This window comes from Aethalodelphis obliquidens, unplaced genomic scaffold (assembly GCF_003676395.1).
Source record: "Aethalodelphis obliquidens isolate GAN/ISIS:26980383/991018 unplaced genomic scaffold, ASM367639v1 scaffold34, whole genome shotgun sequence".
NCBI lineage: Eukaryota > Metazoa > Chordata > Mammalia > Artiodactyla > Delphinidae > Aethalodelphis > Aethalodelphis obliquidens.
Window position 1 is genome coordinate 13,428,788 of NW_020837978.1, and position 25,357 is coordinate 13,454,144.

The window sequence follows — 25,357 nt, forward strand, 5'->3', positions numbered from 1 at the left end:
ATGGTTTAACATGGTAAGTTTTAAAATATAACAGTTTATACATTTTATAACTCATTACCAGCCAATTCTTTTTAATATATCAAGTATAAGATGTTTTGGTGATATAAAAAAAAAACAGGGTATTCAATGAATTAATAATTTATCACTTATATGTGTTTGCAATAGAAATCCTTTCCCTTTCAGAAAACGCTTTGCAAAATAAATATTTTAAATGGCAAGGTACTGGGAATGCTGATAGTTGACTTGCAATTGCTTTGATTAAACAGCTTAATATACAGAATAGGTGGTCTGATTTATCCCTTTGGGCCCACCTGTTGAGTGTTGGGATCTATTTCAAGGTTCGAGAAATATGCTGTTTTCCTCTTGCCCTCTCAGTGTCTAGCATAGTAGGTGGTTAATAAATTTTTGCTAAATGAATGATTGAAAATGAATCAAATCCTTAACAAATTATTGAATCAATGAATAGATGAATGTACTGTGGCTGACAATTTGGATCAAGCAATATCCCAGATGAGGAGTTAAAAGAAAATCAAGGCCAGGTTTTATGTCCTGAATTAGCAAGTGAAATATTGGAGAAACATAGATTCTATAGATTTTTGTTTATCCTGTGTGCACGTGCGCGCGCGCGCACACACACACACACACACACACACACACACATCCTGGTTTTGTCGTAGCCCTGATAATGTATGTAGTACCCCCCTCATTCCCTTTATTCTCATTCCTCTTTTATAGTTGAGGAAAATGAGCCATTGAAAGACTAGAGCGCTAAGCCACCTTAAGAAAGCTAGATGAGAATTCATAAGTAATAGGAAAATCCATCAGTATAGTGACTTGTAGCCCAATAGAAATCTCATGAGTGCTATGTGTGACAGGATATTTTTGTGAACCTTACTGTAAGTATTTTAAACTGAAGGTCAGATTTAGAAAAGAAATAGGATTTTGTTTGGTTTTTCTGTTTGCATTGGGTTTTGGCATGTTGCTTTCCCCTTCAATCATTAACATTAAAATGATAGCCATCAGGCAAGAAATAACTTTGGAGTCTAAAAAGAAAATTAAATTTTTGTCCAGGACTTCATGGCATATTTCCAATAACCAGCTCTCCCTGGTTTTAAGAGTCTTTAGTTTTATTTATATAATTTTAAATATCTGGGTGAAAAGTGAAAGATTCAGTAGATTGTCTCAATATGTCCAGTTCAGACAGTCCCAAATTTTAAATGGGGACTCCCACCCCAAAGTTCATCTGCAAGTTAGTTCTTAGAAACTTGGAAGACACTTGCCCACAGACTTAATGTAAGGGATGGGTGGTTCGTTTTCTATGCAAAGATGCAGAAGAGTATTACTCCACGTGTAGTACACAGACCACCACCATCCACAAATTCTGCTAATGGTCTGCTATGAGATGAGTACAAAAATTGTGAGTAAGACGTTGAACACTTTTATAACAATCCAACAAGAGTAATTTTAAGGCTTCTAAGTCTGGTAGTTTAAAAGACTTGGACTTATGCTTTGTGTGTCTGGTTTTTATTCATTTTTCTAGTAAGGTTCTTTTATTTATTTTACAAAACTATCACTCCGTGTTAGATGAGAAATTAAAAAGAAAATCTTCACTGAAGGTTTTTTGAGTAGCACTAGGTAATGCAAAATGTTAGGAAAAACTCTTCCACTATGCTTTTAGTTAGATGAAGCAGGAAAACAATCACATTAAATGAAAAGCATTCATTTGTTATGAATGCTGATACCTAGGCGAGTGTGAATTTAATTAGAGAAGGACTTAGAACTAGATAGGGATTTCTATGCAGATGATGCATACTTTCAGCTGATGTTGGGCCTGGTTCCTTTTTCCTTTTGCTACCAAGCACAGAATTTTTCTTTTTCTTTATATGAATGTATAATTACTCTCCTTTGATTATAAAAATAACTTCGGAATTGACAAATGGGACCCAAAAAAGGCAGGAAAAGAGATTTTCTAAGGATAATGGAGCAGGAACTGAAAGGAAAGGGTAAAGAGGTGATATATACACTTAAGAAAGATTTGCCTTATTGAAAATAAAGTCTGGAAGGATACTTCTTGAATTTTTAGGGGGTAAACTTACCAAAAGCTTTTACTTCCTAAACATCCATGTCTTTTGAACTTTTTATAACAAGCATGTATAAACTGTTTTCATCAGAAGAAGGGGAAAGGAATATTTGGTATTTTAAGAAAAAATCTTGGAATCGAGGTATTGCCTGGAAGGGATTTCACTGAGCAGCAAAAGACAAGTGAGAAAATGTGGGCACCAAATGGTGTTGATCCCACACAGCTTGGCTGCAGGGTGACCTCGTGGTCAGGAGTCCAAGATGCCTGGGAATCCATAGGGATTCTGGGAACCAGCGTTCAGCAAGGACACTATGAGTGTTCATAGTGAGATCTTAGTGTAGATGGATGGATGTCGGGTCTATATGGTTGACAAATGAACAAAATCTGGTTTGTAGCTAAATTTTATAGTCACTAGAGATCGACTTCATTTCCCTGCCTTATTTAAATTTTCTGTGTTAGTGACAGAGGCAATTGTAAAGAAGGGGAAAGAGAACTAGCATTTATTGAGGACCTGGTATGTTAGGCACTTCGTGCAGCTGCCAACAAACATTGTTTTACTTGATCACTAGGAGAACCTGTTAAGGTACGTAAATTCGAGACAAAGAAGCCCAGTCTCAGTAAGGTTGGGTAACTTGCTTATAGCCATGCATTTAGAAATGAGCAGCATTGGATTCTGTCTAAAGCCTATCTGAAGATTTAAGCTCACAGTTTCTCTGCTATACCACACTGCTTTCCAATAATTTCAGTCATGCATTTTTTAGCGGTAGTTACTGAGCTTCTGGTGTAATAAAGGCCCTTCTACATCGGCACCCAGTGGCCTAGTCTTCAAGAGCCTATTACCTACTTGGAGACCCAAGGCATATACATATGCATGAAAGTTAAATACGAGTATGGCTTAAATAATACAGAATGAAAGGACAATGCTTAGCATTACAGTGCATTCTAGAATAAGGAGTACTTGTTGCCTCTAATTTTTCTGATTCATTAGAGCAGCCAAGTATCCTTTACTTGTATAGATCCCAAATTCATCAACCGTGAAGCAGTTCTGGCTTCCTGAGTCAAAAGATTTAGTTTAAACATGTTGATAAAATGCTTTAGATTCCTTAAGTGTTAGAAAAGCAAGTTAAAGAATTCAAAGAAGGGCCAATCTGCCAAGTGTTTTGTAGCTACACAGTGGTTGAATTTGAAGGTGAAGTTTATTTCAGAGAATAGTTTTGTTCAGATTACAAACTTGTAACAATATTCTACCTGTAAGAAAAGCAAACAGATTTAAATATACAATAGTGTTTTCTTTTTTTTTTTCCTAGTCCGATGCCTTAAGAAATACTCACTGTTTATTTATTTGGCCGCATCGGGTCTTCGTTGTGGCATGCGGGCTTCTCTCTAATTATGGCATGTGGGTTTTCTCTCTCTAGGTGTGGCGTGTGGGCTGTGTAGTTTGCGGCACACAGCCTCTCTAGTTGAGGCACCCAGGCTCAGTAGTTGTGGTACGCGGGCTTAGTTGCCCTGCAGCATGTGGGATCTTAGTTCCCCGACCACGGATCGAACCTGCATCCCCTGCATTGGAAGGGGGATTCTTCACCACTGGACCACCAGGGAAGTCCCAAGAAATACTCACTGGTTTTAATTATTTCAAATATTTCATTTTTTAAAATATAATTTACAATTAATTATTTAGAAAAGTTCTATGTTGGGTTTTTTAAATTACACTGATTGGTTTTATATTATAGATTTTGACAACTTTCTACACATTCTATTTTTGTGGCCTGCTTGTTTAACTTAGACCATGTGCTCTGGGGCTCTTTCCATGTCAGTAAGTTGAGGTCTATACTATCACTTTTTAGTGACTACATAGTATTTCATTGTATGGTTACACTATAATTGATGTAAACAATCAAAATTGTATGTAGGGGAAATAATACGTACAAGAATGCAGAGCCCAAACGTGGGTGAGATGAGTGAGGTCCTAGGGTGTGACTCTGAGAGGGCGCACACCTGGGCTCCCCACCAGCCTCACCTGGTCCCTTCCCTGCAAGGATGGTCATCTAGTGGTATTTATAATCATTTAAAAAATTAGTGATCTTTGACTTATTTTCAGTTTTTCCCCTATTAGAAATGAAATTACAGTGCATGTCCTTGTACAAATACTATTTTATGATTGTACAATTATTTCTCAAGGAAAATTCCAAGCATTGGAAGTGATAGGTCAATGGTAAATGCTCCCTAATATTTATCGTCCCCCCTGCCCTTCCTCCCCACTACACACATTGTACTGATTTCATACCCTCAGTGTCTAAAAGTACTTTAGGCTGTTTGGTGATAATTACAAACTAGGAAAATAAGAATTTTAGGGACACAATGCATGATTTGAATGCACATTATTATTCATGGAATCAATTTTTTCAAAATACTTTGCCCTCCATTGCACAAACAAGAAGATAAAAAACAAAGCTATATGTCCTCCTATAAAACATTCTTTTTTGCAAAAGAAGACCATTTGTCAGTTCTACCTTTTGTCTATTTGACATGCCAGGAAAATTGTTTAAATTGCTTCTTTGGGGCTGGATGTGACATGTTCTGGATGGGGTTGGTTGGGTGTTACTTTAATGGTAACTGATAATGCAGCTGAGCTGTATAATAGATGATCTCAGGCATGGATATAGAAAGGACACGTTGGAGCTGTTCCTTAGTGTCAGAACTGTGCACCGTGGCTGATGCAAATACTTATGTGAGCTGGAAGTTGTCAAGGCAACAGTCCTATTAATGAAGAATGAACCTCTTTTATTATCAGTGCCTGGATGATTTTTTTTTTTTTAATAAAATGTGCCTAGTAGTCTCACATTGACATTTTCAATCTACCTACTCCTCTTTCCTTTCTAGGCTGCAAAACTATTTAGCTCTATTCAGTAAGCATGCATCTTTTCTCTGCCAATGAAAGTGGAATCACTGAAAAAAAAATAGTCAACTGTAAGGGCAGTAAAAATACTAATTTATAACAATTACCTAATATAAAATTATTGTCCTTTTGATACATGCTTTGGCTAAGGCAGAGCCTGGAATTGACAGGGACTTGGTTGGTATGTGAGCAGGCCAGAGTCTTTAAATTCACATGTCTTTATGATTTAATGGAGTACTGCCAACATATTTATAAGTAAGTGGAGTGTGGCATGACTGCTTCCTTCTCCCGGTCAGACTGTAAATTTAGACTCCATTTTATTGTGTGCACACTGGATACTTTAAAAAAAAAAAAAGCTGTGGTTGAATTGTAGGCTTTAGGGAACGCTGTTGTCTTGCAGAGCCAGAGAGACATGTTAAGAGGAACGATGGTTAGAAATGTCTGGGTATCGAGCATTGTGCTTCCTGGGTTCTAGAGAGAAGGAAATCGTTTCTTTAAAAAAAAAATACTTTTCCTTTTTTTATGAGACTACTTCTTGTGTTTTGTCAAGCTAACTAAATGGGAAAACTTACTTTTCGATCATGGTTATCAGCAATCCATTCCTTTCAAAATCAGATGTTTGTTGTCTGTTCCACACAACTGGTACCTTGTTGCTTGTTACTCACAGTCACTAGTCGTTCTCTGGGTTCATGACTTGTTTCCCCTGATTTATACCTCGTAGCACCTAGCAACATAGTAGGTACTCAGAAATTACTTTCTGTTTATGAAATTAAATAATAATCTTCTATTGTATTCAGTCATATCTTTTAAATAATTTTTTTCTGATAATAAAATTTAAATGTTTGGTGTAGAAAATTTGACAAATAAATGTATGAAGAAAAAAATAGAAACCACTCATAATCCCACTACTCAGAGTTAACCACCATTGATATCATGGCATATTTATTTCATCAGGACATTGTTCAAAGTCCTGTTTTCTCCTTGATAAGATAGAATCAACACTGATCTATGCAGGTCATATGTATAAGGACAAGTGACACATGCCAAGAAGGGTACAGGTAGTCCAGGGGAGATATTAAGATGCAAATTGAAATTAAGGGGACAGTTGTAGTCCAAGCAAAACTTGGCCCTTTTCCAGTGTCACTGTGGCAATTTCAGGGTCAACAACAAGTAGCAGTCAATCTGATTTCTCATTTCTTAACTTCTATCTTTAGACTACATTACTGACAAAACAGATTTTGCCCTCAGAACTAGTTTTAGCACAAGCAGATGTACGGTTTTCTTTGTTGATGGTAATCCTGGCTTGCTTCTTTGTGCCTTTTCCTGTTGGCACATAGGGAAGAGAGAGCCGTTTCCCAAACTTACGCAAAATAGGCAAAAGTCCATGGGAACTAAACATGTCATAGTGAAGAGACATTGTGTACTTGTATGTTTTATTCTTGGCAGTGATGGGCCAGTTTGGGTGTTGCTTTAGTCCCCTTACAAGCATCTCCAGATAAATATGATAAAAATAACAATAATAAGAACAGAGAATAAAGTCTCATGCACTGAGGATAAAAGCACCTTTAGAGAACTTTGCTATTTTTTTTTTTTTTTTTTTTTTGCGGTACGCAGGCCTCTCACTGTTGTGGCCTCTCCCTTTGCAGAGCACAGGCTCCAGACACGCAGGCTCAGCGGCCATGGCTCACAGGCCCAGCCGCTCCGCGGCATGTGGGATCCTCCCGGACGGGGGCATGAACCCGTGTCCCCTGCATTGGTAGGCAGACTCTCAACCACTGCGCCACCAGGGAAGCCCCTGAGAACTTTACTATTTTTAACAAACAGAAACAATCCAAGTAAAAATAGAATGTTTCTCATAGAGTCTCTTAGTGACCCCCTATCATCACAGTCCCAGCATCCTTTCCACCAGATAAGCCCTTAAGACCCTCTCACATAGGTGTTCATAACACCTCCCCCCCTCCGCCTTATCCACAATCCTACATACATATATCAAAAGGCAGGTAATGGGGAAATGCTCTGTTACCAAAAGGATGAAGCTGGGATGGAAGTTCCAAAATGTCTGAAAATGGAAACAGAATAAGTTTTTTCTCATTAAAAAAAAAAAATGGAGAAAGGACTTCCAGTTTCTGGTTCTGCATGTACAGAGCCTGGAAGTCACCACACCATCCTAACAACAAGGAAAAAGCTGAACTCTGAAAAAGCAACTGTTCTTGGGTCCATAAGGGAGGACATGGGGAAATCTGCTGTCCCCCAAGATCAGAGAAACAGGTGAATACAGGGAGTTTTGGCTTAATGGAGCAGAGACTCATGAGTGAAACTGTCAAGGGAACCAGTGCTGGGGTAGGGAAACCTGAACTCTAGTTGACAAATTATTGGAAGCTCAGTGCAGACAACTCTGAGAGTTAAGAACTCCAGGGGGACCCAGTCACAGGGCCCCCACCACCACCACCATACTGTGAGATTTATGTCTAGAAACTCAACCAGGTTCCCACAGTAAATACTGGAGAAAAATCTCCTTGGGCTTCTGGCAGGGGGAAGGTGAAAGGAAGCATTTTGAAATAAGCCAGAGTACTGTGCCCTTAGTAAGGCCTGACCCCAGGAGAAACTGACTAACCAGAGCCTAGCCTTGTAGGTTATTGTCAGGGCCTAACTGACCTGGAAAAGGGAAATGCTCAGTCCCACCTGGCTCTAGTCTTTCACATGGGGAAGGGAAATACCCAAGTCTGTCCCACTTTAGCCATCCTGTCCCATAAAAGGGGGAAGAAAGAAAGTAACACTTGTAAAGTTCACACTCCAGACACATAGACTTACTGAAATACTGAGACCCAATCATAGGATTAAAGTATGCTTTCCCTCCCCTCATACCTCAACACCACATTACTAAAGTCCTATTTACAGCAGTTTCTTTTCCCCAGTACATCATGTCCAGCTATCAAGAAAAGTACCAAAAGGAAAAAGACACAATTTGGAGATACAAAGCAAACATCAGAACCAGAACTGGCAGGGACGTTAGAATTATCAGACTGGAAATTTAAAACAACTATGATTTATATTCTAAGGGCAATAATGGATAAAGTAAAAAGCATGCATGAACAGATGAACAATATAATCAGAGAGATGCAAATTCTAAGAAAGAACTAGAGAAATGCTAAAGATAAAAAACACTGTAACAAGCTCTGATTGAAGGGATGGTAGAGAGAGGACTAGGGGCTGGGTGCAGACAGCAGGTGGCCTGTGCCTATCCTCCTTTTCTGTCCCCACTCAAGTCCCTGTGAGGGGACCTTCTCAGGGCACCATTTGAGTACCACTGTGGCAAAGGAAATCCATGTATTTTGAGTTGGACTGTGCAGTCAGGGACACCCATCCAGGATTGCATGTTTGACTGCATGATTACGAATGCCACATCACACAGGCAATCAGAGTTCTCTGGCAAACAGAGATGGACTTCTCTAAAAGGTGACCCAGACAGAACAAGAGCTTTGGACAGTGGTTTTTTTTTTTTTGCGGTACGCGGGTCTCTCACTGTTGTGACCTCTCCTGTTGCGGAGCACAGGCTCCGGACGTGCAGGCTCAGCAGCCGTGGCTCACGGGCCTAGCCGCTCCGCGGCATGTGGGATCTTCCCGGGCCGGGGCACAAACTCGCGTTGTCTGCATCGGCAGGCAGACTCTCAACCACTGCGCCACCAGGGAAGCCCTGGACAGTGTTTTTTATCACTAGCATTTCTCTGGTACTTTCTTAGAATTTGTATCTCTCTGCTTATATTGCTCATCTGTTCATGCATGCTTTTTTACTGTATAGCTGATTCACTTTGTTACAAAGCAGAAACTAACACACCATTTTAAAGCAATTATACTCCAATGAAGATGTTAAAAATAAAAATAAATAAAATAAAATTACACTGGCCAAAATGAAAACAACAACAACAACACTGTAACAGAAATGAAGAATGGCTTTGATAGGCTTATCGGTAGACTGTACACAGCTGAGGAAAGAACCTCTGAATTAGAGGATATATTAATAGGATCTTCATAAACCAAAAAACAAAGAGAACAAAGACTGGGGAAGAAAACAGAACAGAATATCAAAGGACTGTGGGACAACTACAAAAGATGTAACATCTGTATAATGGGAATACTAGAGGAAAAGAAAGAGAGAGAGGAACAGAAGATATTGAAACAATAATAACTGAGAATTTTCCCCAAATTACTGTCAGACACCAAACCACAGATCCAGGAAGCTTAGAGAACACCAAGCAGCATAAATGCCAAAAAAACTACACCTCAGCATATCACTTTCAAATTACAGGAAATCACATTTTTCTCAAGCTCACATGCAACATTCACCAAGATAAATCACATTCTGTGACATAAAACACACCTTAACAAATTTAAAAGAATAGAAATCATATAATATCTGCCCTCAGACCCCAGTGGAATAAACTGAAAATCAATAACAGAAAGGTAACTGGAAAATCCCCAGATATGTGGAGATTAAGCAACACACTTCTAAAGGACTCATAGGTCAAAGAAGAAATTTTAAAAATATTTTGAACTTAGGTATTAATTAGACTTATTGTGGTGATCATTTCACACTATATACAAATATTGAATTATTATGTCATACATCTGAAACTAATACAGTGTTACATGTCAATTATACCTCAATTAAAAAGTATATTTTGAACTAAATAAAAGGGAAAATTTAGGGGATGCAGTGAAAGTGGTGTTGAAAGGGAAATTTATAGTATTGAATGAATATATTAGAAACAAAGATCTAAGATCAATAATCTAAGTTCTCACCTTAGGAAACTAGAAAAAGAAGAAAAGAAGAATTAGAGCAAAAATCAATGAAATTGAAAACAGGAAATCAGTAGAGAAAAATCAACAAAATCAAAAGCTTGTTCTTTGAAAAGATCAATAAAATTGATAAGCCTCTAGCCAGGCTAATAACAAAAAAAGAGAGAGGGGACATCAGTACAGATACCATGGAAACTAAAAGGATAATAAAAGAATACTATGAACAATTCTATGGCCACAAATTTGATAAGCTGGATGAAATAAACTGATTCCTTGAAAGGCGAATCTGCCAAAACTCACACAAGAAGAAACAAACAATATGAATAGGCCTGTATCTATTTAAAAAATTGGGTTAATAATGAATAACCTTCAAAGATAGAAAACACCAGGCCCAGATTTGTTCACTGGTGACTTTTATCAAACATTTAGGGAAGGAATTACACCAATTCTCTATAATCTCTTTCAGAGGATAGAAAAAGAGGGAATACTTTCTAAGTCATTCTATGAGGCTAGCGTTACCCTAATACCAAAATAAAACAAAGACATAAGAGAACTACGGACCTGGGACTTCTCTGATGGCGCAGTGGTTAAGAATCCGCCTGCCAATGCAGGGGACATGGGTTTGAGCCCTGGTCCAGGAAGATGCCACATGCTGGGGAGCAACTAAGCCTGTGTGCCACAACTACTGAGTCTGCACTCTAGAGCCCACGAGCCACAACTACTGAGCCTGCATGCCACAACTACTGAAGCCCTCATGCCTAAAGCCCATGCTCCGCAACAAGAGAAGCCACTGCGGTGAGAAGCCTGTGCACCGCAGTGAAGAGTAGCCCCCATTTGCCACAACTAGAGAAAGCCCGCACGCAGCAATGAGGACCAAATGCAGCCAAAAATAAATAAAATAAAATAAATACATTAAAAAAACCATTACAGACCTGTATCTCTCATGAACATAGATGCAAAAATCTTCAACAAAATATTAGTTAATTAAATCCAAAAACGTATAAAAAGAATTATACACCATGATCAAATTGGGTTTATCCCAGGTATGCAAGATGAGTTCAATATTCAAAAATCAATTAATGTAATCTATCTCATCAGCAGACTAAAAAAGGAAAATCATGTGATCGTGTCCATAGACACAGAAAAAGTATTTGGACAAAATCCAACACCCAGGGGCTTCCCTGGTGGCGCAGTGGTTGAGAATCTGCCTGCCAGTGCAGGGCACACGGGTTCGAGACCTGGTCCGGGAAGATCCCACATGCCACGGAGCAGCTAGGCCCGTGCGCAGCGGCTGCTGAGCCTGCGCTCTGGAGCCTGTGAGCCATAACTGCTGAAGTCCACATGCCCTGGAGCCCGAGCTCCGCAGCAGGAGGGGCCACCCAACACAGCCAATAAATAAATAAATAAATAATAAAATACATGAAAAAAGAAGAAAGTATAACTTAAAAAAAAAAAAATCCAACACCTATTCATGATAAAAACTCAGTAAACTAGGACTAGAGAGGAACTTTCTCAACTTATAAAGTCTATCTGCAAGAAATCGACAGCTAATATCATACTTAATGGTGAGAAACTTGAAGCTTTCCCACTAAGATCAGGTACAAGACGAGGATGTCCCCTCTCACCAATCCTAGAAATCTTTGCTAATGCAGTTAGGCAAGAAAAGGAATTAAAATGCACACAGATAGGGAAGGAAGATATAAAACTGTCTTTTATCACAGATGACATGATCTTTGTCTATGTAGGAAATTCAAAAGAATTGAGAAGGAACTTCTGGAACTAATTAAGTGATTATAGCAAGCAGCATTTGTTAGATAATGCGTTAGAAATGTAAATACTTGGGCCCACCCAAACCTGCCGAATTTGAAACCCTGGGGCTGAGACATGACAATCTGTTTTAACAAACCCTCCAGGTGACTATAATGAAAACTCAAGGTTGAGAATTGCTGGTGTAAGTCTTCTTCATGGCCCTTTATATGTCAACACAGATGACTTCATAACCCAACTTTGTAGGGTCAGTGCTTATGTTTATGTCTACAAAATTAAGCATCTTCAATCTTGTTTTAAGCAAAATCATGAAGTAGGTGAAACTTGTCTTTGGCATCCTATCACCTCTTTTTCTTAGCCCATTTTCCTGTCTTGCTTTCATCTATCAGGTCCCCTTTTACCTCTTCATTGGCTGAAACTCAAGGGACTTCTCCTTTAGGGTAGATTAGAGGGCCCTAAGGAATAAGATCTAAAAATACAATATCTCTAATTGTAAAATGTGGGACATTGGCAGACTCACTGGGGAGGAATGTGAAGATGGCATTGACAGTGACCTTCCCAGGGCCCAAAAATTGCACCTGATGAGCAGATGCCCATTCCCCTGACCTTCATCAGAGGAAGAGGATCCCCTTCCCTTGGCTGTCTGGCTGTCAAGAAGAGGGCTGATTCAGTTTCAGAAGATCTGGAAATGCCTTCAGCACAGGCACCCTGGCTGGATGCTTCTTGCATTTCCTCCAAGTATTACCTTTACCCTTTCTCTCAGTTGCACCTGTTCATTTTGTCATCCACATGGTACTTTGTGGCCTGTAGCTTCCCAATGAAACAATGGAAAGCTTTGATGAATATTCAGAGATCAATTGAGCTTCCCCAGTGAGTCAGCTCTCTCCCAAGGGGATTAGATGGAAGTAAGTCATATTAACTGGTGTCTGCTTGTCCCGAGGCTTGCTTTAAACTGATTACTGAAATTCATTCTCCTACTGTCTAGGACCACAGAACAAGATGGTCTACCAACCTATCTATCTAAGAACCCCAGTTGCCTAAGTGTTAATTGCTAGAGTTCAAACAAAATGCACAGCCTTGCCTCTAACCCGAACTGTCCCTTTCCTCTCTGCACACACGTGCTCACAAGCAGATAGATGTGCATGTGTACACACAAAGGTCACTGAGGTTCTCTGAGCCTGGCACATGTGTGATAAACTCAGCAAAAACCCTCAATTATTTGTTGTTACTGAAAATCCCTACGTTTGGCTTTTTCTTTCACAATGTTTTGAACTGCCTGAGTGAGCCAAATTCTCTCTTTCAAGTTATCAGAACTCAGCAGGTTCAGTGAAATTGCTCCTAAATAGGATGCTGTCTGGTTGAGGGGACTCATGGAACTTTCCAGAAGTAAGAAGCAGGTAGGTCAGAGTATGTCAAAGGTGGAATGAAAATCCTTTGAAACGTGGACTGATGAAGTTAAAAATCAATGTGGTTTAGAGTCTGCTAATCATGCCCAGAGTTCCAGGGAGCTGAAAGAGGTGCACAGCTGAATCCTCAGAAAGATTTGTCTATATAAGCAAAGCGGTAGGGAGAGTTGAAGCAGATAGCTAGATATTCAACCATTCTGTGCTCCAACCTCCACGCCTGTTGTTGAGTGAAAGGCCGTGTGGGGGAAGAGACTAATTAATGAAATTGGCCATCTTGGCTAATCAGACCCGTTGGAAAATTGTTCTGTTAGCAACAGGCTAAATGTTGTTTCTAGGGGAAGTAAAAAAGGTCAATGATAGTGTTCATCTTGGGATAACTACAAAATTATTGTTAATGCCACCTCTGAGCTGCAGTTTTAACTGTAGAAGTCAGACAATCCCAAATTACTGTTCTCACACCAACTATAATTCAGCTGACTCCACAAGGCTTGTTGTAGACGAGGACCATACTTCTGTATTATCGTTGTTGGGAGAAGTGCAGTTCTTTTATTTATATCCAAGCAGTGGAGAGTTTTATTTCATAATCTTCTTTTGGAAATGTAGTCATTAGAGACTGACAAAAGTCCTTCTGATCCACTGAAAATACACATTTTGATGTATGGATAAACATTCATGTAGCTCAGAGCTTCACATTCATAAGGTCATTGTAGCCTCCAGGACAGTAAAATGTGAAAATCCACTATCTCCCTAAGGAATATTCAGAATTTGAGATTTTGAGCAATATAATCCCAGCAATCAGGCTACCAGGACAAAGAGGAGATGGTGTACTCCAAAATGGAAAATATACCCTCATTTAAATATTCATAAGACTTAATCTGTTATGTTGATGGTGGTTAATTTGTGATTTTAAATGTAAATGATCTAGAAACCTTGGTTTGCTTTCAAGCATTTTCTTGTCAGTAGGAAAGAAAACGCTTGGATGAAAAATAATGAGAAAAGTTGAGCACTCCCTTTCCCTGTCCCCTGTTCCATCAGGCCTTAGAAGATTAGGTAGAACACTCTTGTTTGAAATGGAAAATAAACCAGTCTCTCATATGATGGCAAAAGACTCAAGGAATCACCCACATGGTGACTAGAAATAGTGTGTCAGAGAGGAACAGAGCATGCGAAGGAAAGACATGGGCTTGCCCTCAAAGAAAATAAAACAATGAACAGAAACAGATTCCTCACTATGGCTTAATCTTATTAGACTCTTAGACTAATAAGTAACTTAAAATTTAATAAGAGTATAAACATATTTTTTAAATAGCATAAGGTGATAGAACAATAAGAATGAAATGCAAAGGGAAATTGAAGTCTAACAAATAAAAACCAAAAACAACATTAATACAGAAATGAAATATAAATTAGAAATGTTCATGTGTATGAGACCCTATTGAAAATCTGTTTACCAACAATAGAGAAAACTATTGATATAATCACAGTAAATACAGATGACAGACAAGGAAATTAAAGGCAGAGAGAGGGAGAGAAAATCTAAATGATATGAAAACATTCAAAATTATACAATATGAGGATAATAATTGGAGTCCCTGAGTAGAGAATCTAACAAATGGAACAAAAGATATTTTGAAAGATATAGTAATATAAGAAAATTTCCCATAAATGAAGAAAGGACCAAATCTATTCCAAGAAATATAACACAGAATGCTCAAAATGCAAACATAACTTAGTAAAGCCATTAAAATCCAAGGATAAAGAAATAATTCTTCAGGTGTCAAAATAGAAAAGTCAGTTTCCCACAAGGGAGAAACAAAATCAAGGTGGCTTAGATTTCTGCGTTGCCACATTCACTGCTATGCTGTCTGCACATGGTAAGAGAGAGAGACCCAGGGGTGTTATATCGAGCCAAGATGTTGTTAAAATATATAGATGACAGGGAGACATGTTTGAGACTGAAGAACTTAAGCAACTTTGAGACCTTTTTGAAGAACATACCTTGATAATGGGAGTCCAACCAGTTAAAAAAATCAAAATAACTCAGAAATGGAGAAGTCATGGTAAAACAACTGGTGAGAACCACTAGGTAGGTTTAAATGTAGAACTAATTCTCAATAGCTATGGGAATTAATGTTACAGTAAAAATAATAACTAAAAAATATGAAAAATGGGGACCAGAGATAGAAAGAAGTGGGGAAGTCCTTATGTTCTCATCTTTCCCAATAAGGAGTCAATCAGTATTGTCTAAAATTATATCATGTATTACTTTAAGGTATAAACACATAATTATTCCAATTTCTTAATATTTTATATTTTTTTACCTTAGAATCATCATTTAGGACATAATAATTATCACAGTGCAGAAACTTTTATTTGAAGCTTATCAATTCTTTCTTTCATTTTTAGTATTCAATTATAATTAAAATTTATACTTTTTATTTTAAAAAATGGCACCTAGGGTGTGGTCCCATTTTACCAAAGTCTCTCTGCATATAGATCTTAAATGGTGGCTGCCATGATGTTCATCTCACATTAATAATGATTATTTCTAGTTTGTGAGGCATTTTTTAAAAACTTTAATCTTTGTACCTTATGGCCCTAAAAAATTATTCTAAATCATTATGCTTTGTCTTATGAGAACAACTGCGTGAATTTTCCTAAAAACTAGAAAAACGTGCCAAAAATGACTGATTGTGTGATATGAATATTTGGAATTATTTTCTTCTTGGTATTCTTCTGTAACTTTTTAACTTTAAAAAAATTAAAGAATTAATTAGTTAAGCATGGGTAGAAGGTAAGGAGAAGAGAATATGGTACCACGTGTTTAAAGACATTCCCATCTGCTCAAGGCCTTTCTGGGGCGGGGTTGAGTCCAGGTAGCACTGAAATCTCCTTCAGAACAGTCTTAATGAACAGTGGTAGAAATCACTAGCTCTCAGTGAGCATATCTTTTTTTTTTTTCCTTCTTATTAAAATTTTGTATTTTTTAAATTTTTATTGGAGTATATTTGATTTACAATGTTGTGTTAGTTTCAGGTGTACAGCAAAGTGAATCAGTTATACTCATACGTATATCCTTGGTGAGCATATCTTTATGGGGATGGCTTAAGGGGCAATTTTCTTTCCACTAGAAGGTATGGAACAGATTGGGGCATGAAAGAGGACAGGAGAGACACCCTTTGGAAAACAATTGCACTTTGGGGCTCAAACTTTTTTTTAACAGCTTTGTTGAGATATAATTCACATATCATAACATTCACTCTTTTAAAGTATATAATTCAGAGATCTTTAGTATATTCACCAAGTTGTGAAACCATCACCACTGTCTAATTCCGGAACATTTTCATCACCCCCAAAAGAAGGTCCATACTCATTAGCAGTCACTGCCCATTCCTTCCTCCCACCAGCCCCTGGCAGTCACTAATCTACTTTCTGTCTCTGTAGATTGGCTTATTCTGGACAGTTCATGTAAACAGAATCATACAAATGTGGTCTTTTGTGACTGGCTCCATTCACTCAGCATGTTTTTAAAGTTCCCCATGTTGTAGCATGGATCAGCAATTCATTTCTTTTGAATGCAGAATAATATTCCATTGTCTGGATATACCACATTTTGTTTATCCATTCATCAGTTGATGGACATTCTGGTTCTTTCTACTTCCTGGCTATTATGAATAATGCTGCTATGAGCACTTATTTACACGTTTTTGTGTGGACATGCGTTTTCATTTTTCTTGGGTATATACCTAGAGATGGAACTGCTGGATCATGTGGCAATGCTCCATTTAGGAGCTCAAACAATTAAACTTTCTTGTTCCTTTTTGTTCCCAGGCAGAAATGGTGCATAGTGCTTTCCAGGCCCAGCGAGCTTTCCTTCTGATGGCCTCTCAGTACCAACAACCCCAAGAGGTAAGAGTGTATCCTGAGAGCCAGGGCTGCCTAGGGAATGGGCAGTGTAAGATAGAAAACAGGGAAGCAACAGAACCAGTTACTGTGAGAGACATCCCGAAAATGAGATGTATAGCACCGCAAGTTCTGTCCCTAATCCAGATCATAGTATGAAACATTTCTTCTGTCTTTATAATCTTATTATGGCCAGATTCATACTGCAACAATCAACATCACCAGTTTAAAAGGTCAATTTATTTATGTCATCTGTATCCTATTCTTTTTACTAGTCTCACAACCATTTTATAATCAAGGAAGTATTTGCTGCTAATTTTTAGTTCATACTTTGTGCTGCTTTGTTTTCAAAAACTGTTCACATCTATCCTCACCTGTAAATTCTATGTATGAATTTGATTAGTTCCTATTTAACAAATAGCATTGTTAGGCTCAGTGTGTAATGAATGAAATTATTCATTAAAAAGTAGATCTACTACCAGCATACCTTGTTAAATAAGAAAAAATAAGAATTGTTGTTTTGACTAAATATTCTGCATCTGAAGTTTGGTAACAGCCATATAAATATAAAAGATAATTGAAATATAACACAATAGTTTAAATTTAATAGCTCACTTTAAATTCTAAAACAAACACCTAAAGTTGAAAAAGTTGGACTGAGAATCCTAGGAAGCTAGGATTTGACTTTCAGAGGGTGAAGCTCGGCTTCATAAAGAACCAAAACCTGGGACCTTACCCTCCCTGGAGCAGTAGGTCCCAGGCCCTCCTGTGCAATGCAACCACCTGGAAAAATTTTTCTAAATACCAGTGCCTAGATCTCGCTCCAAGAAGTTCTGGTTTAATTGGTCTGAGGAGTGGTCTTGGCCTTAAGAGGTTTATGGATTCCACAGGTGATTCTAACGTGCAGCCAGGGACTTCCCTGGAGGTCCAATGGCTAAGACTCCACATTTCCATTGCAGGGGGCGTGGGTTCCGTCCCTGGTTAGGGAACTAAGATCCCACATGCCGTGCAGTGCAGCCAAAAAAACCAAAAACCAGATAACTTGCAGCTAGAGCTGCCAACCCCCACCCTGGATGGATGTATCCTGTCCCTCGTGGGAAATGAGGAGTTAGCACACAGTCCAGGCAGGCAGCTTTGCAGGGATGGAGATGTTCTGTGTTCCATCGGGGATGCAGTCTCCTCCTTGGCTTTCTCAATCCCTGACTTTTTTCTCTTTGCAAAAGAGAACAGTGAAACTAGGAAATCACAATGTGATACAGCCTTAGCCTACCTTTTCTGTGACTGAAGTGAGAGGAGAGGTGGCTTCATTACATCATTGAGTCTCAGATGGAGGAAAGAACCATTACTTTCCTGGCCGGTGCTCCACTCAATCCCTTTTCTAAGCGCAGAACAAGAGGCCTCTCCATTGGCTGTGCACATAAAAGTCACTCATTAAATATTGGATGATAAAGTGAGTGAGTGAACAAGTGAATGAATATACTGGGATGGTGGCATCCCCAAATAAGCCATAGTCAGGGATAATGTGTGACTTGGCATGTGGCTATGCAGATTCTTGGGTGTAATATCTGGAGTTGCCCCTTCTTACTCTACTGCATTCTTGATGAAAGGGAGAGGAATGGATGTTTCAGGGGACTCATATCCAGGAAAGGCATTCGTTGGAGATGTTCCCTATAGCACTTACCACAGTACTCCAAGAATAATAAGCCCCAGAAGATCAGTAGGCAAAATAGAAGGTAATTTTTTGATGCCCACCTCCCTTTCTGTGCCCTCCCTCTTAACCCAGAGCACTGTCCTAGTTGCTTCCACTCAATAGAAAAGCAGTCCACCAGGCCTAGACATTCCCAGTGTGCATTCTAGAAGATACATCATAAAGATTATCATAAAACAGGTTGTATCTTCTCATAGGAACAATGTTATAATTGTCCGTGCCTTCCTCTCTTCTTTCAGGAGAATACTAACTGCTGTAATTTTAACTCTCATTGATATATGATAGTGGTCCCCAAACTTTAGCGTGTATGAGAATCGCCTGCAGGGTTGTTAAGACACAGATTGCTGGGCCCCACTTGCAGAGTCTCTGATTCAGTAGGTCCTGGTTGAAGCCCAAGAATCTACGTTTCTGAAAAGTTCCTGTGTGATGGTGATGCTGCTAGGCCAGGGACTACACCCTAAGAGCCTGTGGTGTGTGGATGGCTCTCAAAGTTACGCCTCTAGCCGCCTCTAGATGACTACTTCTCAAACTCTGATCTTCATCTGAATCACCTGGAGATCTTGCTAAAGTGCAGCGTCTGGGTCAGTACATCTAGGATGGGGCCCAAGAGTCTACAGTTTTAACAAGCTCTGGGTGATGCTAATGCTACTGGTCTGTTGCTACATTTTGAGCAGCGAGACAGGCGTCCCCACTTGAAATCCCCACCAGCACAAAATCCCTTCATAGTCAGATAGCAAACTCATGTTCTTTTCTCCTAGCATGTCTGTATCAAAGCAGGCTGTGTTACGCTACGTTAACAAACATTTCCAAAATTTTAGTGACTTATAAGAGCAGAGGTTTATCTCTTGCTCACCCTACATTCCTATGTATGTATGAACGTAAGGTGACTTACTTTCTAGAGGATGTTATTAAACAATTACTCATACAATTATTAGAGTTATAATAGGGCTCTGAGAGAACATGGTAAAAAATGAATCTTTAAAAGGAATATCAGGCATTGGGAAGGGAAGATATTTTAGGGTAAGAGAACTTCCCAAGGGGTACCTCGCATCATGCTAATGAAGGTGACCACTTATGCTGTGGAAGCATAAGGCAAGGCCAAACCAACATTAGTCACCTGTGGTCTGAGGGTTGTGTGTGTTAGATGCCCAGACTGGGGCTGAGCACCTGGCCAGCTGGAAGCTAGCAACCTCCTAGAACATCTTTGAATCCACAGTGATGCAAGCATGCAATTAATCAGTCAACAAATATTTATCAAGTGCTTATTATGGGCCAGGCCCCCTAGGAGATGGGGCAGGGCTTGGGAAAACACATAGAGAGTATTAGATGGGAAGAGACCTTAGAAGGCATCTCTTGCAGCAATCTCCATTTAAAGATGAATCAGAAGAGGTTCAGAGAGAGGGTAACTGGTTTGCTCACTAGTCCCAAAGCTGGTGAATTGCCCCCCAGAACTCTCAGCCAGCATGCTTCACCACTACACAGCTGTCTCCAGCGCTCTTCCCTGTTGCTTTAAGCCAGAGTGTCAGCCTTCAAAGAGATTAAGTTTTGTAGAGGGTCACCATCAAAATGTAAAAGTATTTTATATTTACCAATTATAAGCAAACAGCCAATCAAGCAAGGTAAACCATTAGTACTACCAAAATTCGGGGAAGTAGGCATCTTGCAGACAAGGGTGATCAGGAAAGGCATCATGGAGGAGATAAAATGACAGTCCAAGAGCAGTAATGCAAGTGCTTCTGATGTAATTACACTAATATTAATAAAGTGGTGAATTTACTTAGCACAAACGCAAAAAAATACTTTCCTGGATTAAATATGTTTGGGAAAATCCCATACTCTGTTCACTGAAGAAGCATGTAAAATATTATTATTTAAACTTACATTTTCCCAGACTTATTTGGCCATGGAGGCTTTTTGTAGAGGGACATCTGTTCATGTCCTGTGGAAGGCTGGTGTACATTTCTTTTAAGTTGTTCTAAATGCTTGATGGTCATTGCTTTTGGTAGATTCTAACTATTAGCAGGGATTCTAAGACCAACTCCAAGAGTCCCACGGCCTAACGTACATACATGCCCAGTATAATCCTCTCCCCTTGAGTGTAGGAATGAGCTGTGAATTTATGGGATATCGATCCTTTGATTAGGTTTATGATCAGGGTGATGGGATAGTCACTCCAGTGATTATGTAATGTCACAGAAGACTGTCATTGTGGCTGTAGAGAGATTCTCCTGCTGGCCTTGAACACATGAGCTACCACATTGTAAGAGGGCAGCCTCTAGAAGCTGAGAGGGACCCTCTGCTGACAGCCAGCAGTAAAACAGAGACTTCAGTCCCACAAGTGTAAGAAATCAAATTCTGCCAATGACTGTGTGCACTTTGAAGGGGACCCAAAGCTCCAGATAGAAATGTAGCCTTGCTGACACCTTGATTTCAGCCCTGTGAGACCCTGAGCAGAGAATATAGCTTCATGCCCAGAAGCTGTGAGATGGTAAATGTATATTGTTTTAAGCCACTAAGCTTGTGGTAATTCATTATGCACAAATAGAAAACTCATCCAGATTGCCTTGATTCCCTCCTCCTTGCCAGACTCTAAAACAGTTAATTGGTTTTTAAAATAAGGCCGTGAGCCACAGATCAACATGTGAAGCCACCCTACCGTTTGCTTCTTCTTCCCTGTCCCCCACCCCCATTCCTCCACCTTCACTCCTCCATTTATCCTGGAAGAAGATAAGAGATTTGCCTACAGCCCTGGTTGACAATGATGACAATCCAATTTCAAATTTCCTTTCTCATTTTGGACTAAGAAACACGTTTCTTATATTCTCTATTATGAAGAGTTTCAAATTTTTCAACCTTGACCTGTAGGAAAAAAATGTATTTTATTTCATCACCCAGTTTCTCAAAACAACAGTTATCCTTATCATGTACAGTTCATTATGATATATTTCATCTAGTCCATTCTATTGCTCTGTTCTTTTCTTCTTTTTTTAAAGACAGTTCATGACCCACTGAATTGATTTCATGATGTACTAATGGGTCATCACATCTTGCACTTTGAAAGCACCCCTCTCATATCACAGACATATTACAACGCTCATGATATAAATCAACTTATAAAACATGTGCAGAACATGCTTTTCTTCTCTCCCCTTGTTGTAATTTATAAAAATGATCTTTGGGCAAAAGATTGTTCTAGTCCTTACAGTATCTTTGTTAAGAATTTTAGTGACAATTTAAAAATCCTATTTGTGTGCAGAATTTTTCAAGGGACCCGGGCACACTCAACTCTTCATTTACTTTTATACCAGTTGGATCTAGGGAAAATAGGATATTTCTAATTCACAAGCATGGAAAGTGAAGTTCAGTGACACATTAATGACCTGGCCATGGGATCTAGACCGGGGCCCATTACTTTACTCGCCATCCAAAGTTCTTTTCACACTACACATAAAAAGAACTGCACTGCACAGTCATTTATAGGAGTTACATGGCCAAATAAAACTGTAGAAAGTGTTTAGTTAATTGGGAGAGGGGAAATGATTTCTCTTGGCATTGAGACATCTCATATCACCAGGGAGAGATGTGAAAGATAATCTTTAATCATCTCTACCATGAGTGGCCCCCAAATTTTAGCCTGAGCTGAAAATGTAACTTCTACTGGACCAGTGCTTCTGAAGCCCTGGTTGGGCATCACCCGCCAGGAAGGCTATCGCCAGGGGTTTGGGGAGGTCTTCCACCTGGAACCCACCACCTCTAGCCCTGGTTAATTTCGGACAGGTAGGAAGCACCGGTGTGGTGGAGAACCACGTCTGTTGTGCCGTAAGTCAGAAGGCATTGCCTTCCTTCCTGCGCACACTTTCCATATTTTCTCCAACATGCCTTACGCTGCTAAGACCGGACAATGAAATTGTGTGTGTGTATGTGTGTTTGCATGGAATTAATGTGTACCGGTTTCTGACTAAAGGGAAGTTTAGTTTCCAACTAAAGGGAAGTTGGAAAGTTTCCAACTAAAGGGAAGATAATTTATGGTCATTGACTGGTCTGTGGATTTTATTCTATTAAAAAAACTGAAAGTCTGAGTTTTTTATTCCTCCAGAAGTGAGAGAAAGAGTTTCTACTACCCCTCCCTCTCCTTTTCTGTCTTTATTTGGGCTTGCATTTTAAAAGGAAATAGTGCCTTCCTGTGCGTGGAGCAAGAATCTAAAACCTTTTTTGTCCTTTCATTGTCTAAACAGTCTGAGAAATTAGAAGGGAAAGGAAGATGAGAGACTCCTTCTGTCCATTCCTCCATCTGGTGATATGCGTGCCCCAACACGGTGCTCTGTTCAGAGCACTCAGTAAGGATTTTCTAAGGCATGGGGCAGTCATCCAATATGTTGATAATTTATTGATCTTAAACTAAGCAAGAAAGCCTAGTAAAAAAAAAAAAAAGAAAGAAAGCCTAGTAGCGTTAACCTTAGGACTTGAGCTAATTACGTCGGTACACTGGTAGATCCAGATTACTCATGGGTTTATGCCCATATGTTTGAGATTTTCATAAAACGTACTAATTTGTGGGGGTGGTTAAGAGGAGAGACTCTGGACTTGGGCCTACGTGGATCTGAGTCCCAGATCTTCTGCTCATTAGCTCTGCTAATCCAAATGCAAGAAAAACAAATTCATTGGTGTCTCCTACATTTGAGAATCTTTTCTCTTTTTCCGGGTGACTACTGACAAACTAATCTGGTAAAGTCCACAAGACATTCCCACTGAGTCACTCTAACCTAACCAACTTGTCAAGTTACTCACTTAGGAGAAGGCAGTTGAACTCTTTTTGCCCGTGTTTCCTTATTTTCTCCCTTCCTTCCTTCCTTCCTTCCTTCCTTCCTTCAGCATGCAGGATCTTAGTTCCCCAACCAGGGGTTGAACCCATGCCCCCTGCAGTGGAAGCACAGAGCCTTAACCACTGGACTGCCAGGGAAGTCCCTCCTTATTTTTAAATAGGGTGAATAGTTCCTATCTCACAGAGTTATTGTGAGGATTGAATGAGAAAAAGCATGCAAGGGTCAGGTGACTGAGTAGGAGAATTCAGTATTAGTCAGGGCAGTCCAACTGCTTTAGGAAAAAGTCCCTAATTCTCAATGACTGAACATCATAGACATTTTTTTTCTTGCTCACCTAAGGTCTTCTCTGGTGTTTTTGGTTGACAGTCTTCCATATGGTCATTCAGGGAACCAGGCTTCCTCTGTCTTTCAGCCCCTACCTGGCTCTAAGTCCTCAGCCATTAAATTGGGAAAGAGAACACAGAATCATTCCTGGGAAGGTTTTATGGGTCAGACCTGGAAGTGGCATGTGTCACCTCTACTTTCATTCAGTCTCTTGGACATTCCTAGATGCAAGGGAGGTGGCAAATTTAATCAGTCTGTACGCTGGGAAGGAGGAATTCACAGATTTGTTGAGCATGTCACCAATCTGCCAGAGTGGGTAACTTGGCTTGACTAAAGTGAAGTCTTTCTCAGTGGAAATACCTTTCTAAACACTCAAGTGGGTTTTCCAGGCTAATCCCCAAGTTCCCATCCAGAGAAAGACAAGAAAACTTTCAAATCTAGCTGTTGAATTTATTTTTATTGTTTTTGGGTATATATGGAGAGAGAGAGATAGAGATAGAGATGCATGTATATAGATATCTCAAAGTTTCCTTTAATTAGAATGAGTTCATCCTTTTTTGCCTCTGTAATGTTTTACCATAAGGTGTAAATTATTGTCCCATATTTTAAAATGCCAAGCAAAGTAGTCATGTGACTTTGATCTTAGAGCATGCCTTGGGTAAATTAGGTTGTGCTAGTGGCAGGTCTGGAAATTGTAAAGGAATAGCAAACGAATGAACAAAGCCAAACTCCTAAGTGTTCCTTAAGTCCGTGCCCAGAAAATGTCAGTTTAGCTCAGTCAGGATTGCTGAATCTTCTTGAAAGATTTGGCCATGATTAGTGCTGCCAAGTTCTCTTGTTAGGGGACATATGACAGGTAACATAATGCAATAAAATAACTCTGGCCCTAATGTAAAATGAAACACCTACTTTAAAGGATTGCCTTAAAGCTTTTTGTCTTCATACAAAGCTATCAAGAAAATATTCTGTTGAGTAACTGCTATTAATTATATGTGCTGAGCGAGTATTTTTAATGGATTTTTAAATATATAATTCTACATTTATCTGGAAAACAGGAAAATAAAACTGCAAGAAAAATTAACAGGTTTTCATCTTTTGTGTCATGCTCAGTTATGTTTTCATTTAACAGTGGTATTTCCCAGTGGACAGAATTTCAAAAAGGAGTAGCACTTTAGAATCTAACCAGTAACTCACTTTATGGCCTTTTCCAAATTAACTCTGTATTTTCACTTCATAAATATGTATAAGTTTTGACTCATTAATATTGCTCAATGGGTGGTTCTCTTCACTACCAACCCAAAAGCACTCAAAGGCAATATACGCTTTAAATTTCTAGAGAAGAGATAGGCTTAAACCCAACTGAAACATCTGCTCAAATACAATCTATGAAGAGCAGGTAAAAACTGGTTACATACAGATACCTACAGGATTGAATTTTTTGTAACCAGCAGCTTCCTGAGTAGCATTTCATGTTACAGTTGGAGAAGTGAGGCAAAAAGAAGCCTTTGCTTTTCATATGAGCCTTTCCAGGGCCAGAACATTACCTTGGTAATTACACGCTGGCTCCTTGTGAAGGCTGGTGTAGATGCTGGTTGATGAAGAATAAAGCACCAGGGAAGGAAGGAGAGGAAGAGGTTTGTGTGATATCATCAG

General features: G+C 39.2%; 1 protein-coding gene across 4 annotated transcripts in view; it reads left to right on the forward strand.

Annotated features, from left to right (window-relative positions):
• Positions 1 to 25,357, forward strand: part of CAP2 (cyclase associated actin cytoskeleton regulatory protein 2) — a 135,396-nt gene that overhangs the window by 38,287 nt on the left and 71,752 nt on the right. For all 4 annotated transcript variants that reach the window (XM_027128443.1, XM_027128447.1, XM_027128445.1 and 1 more), the window contains one exon: positions 16,778 to 16,855. In XM_027128443.1, coding sequence (XP_026984244.1) covers positions 16,778 to 16,855 — 78 coding nt within the window. The remainder of the gene's footprint in view (positions 1 to 16,777; positions 16,856 to 25,357) is intronic.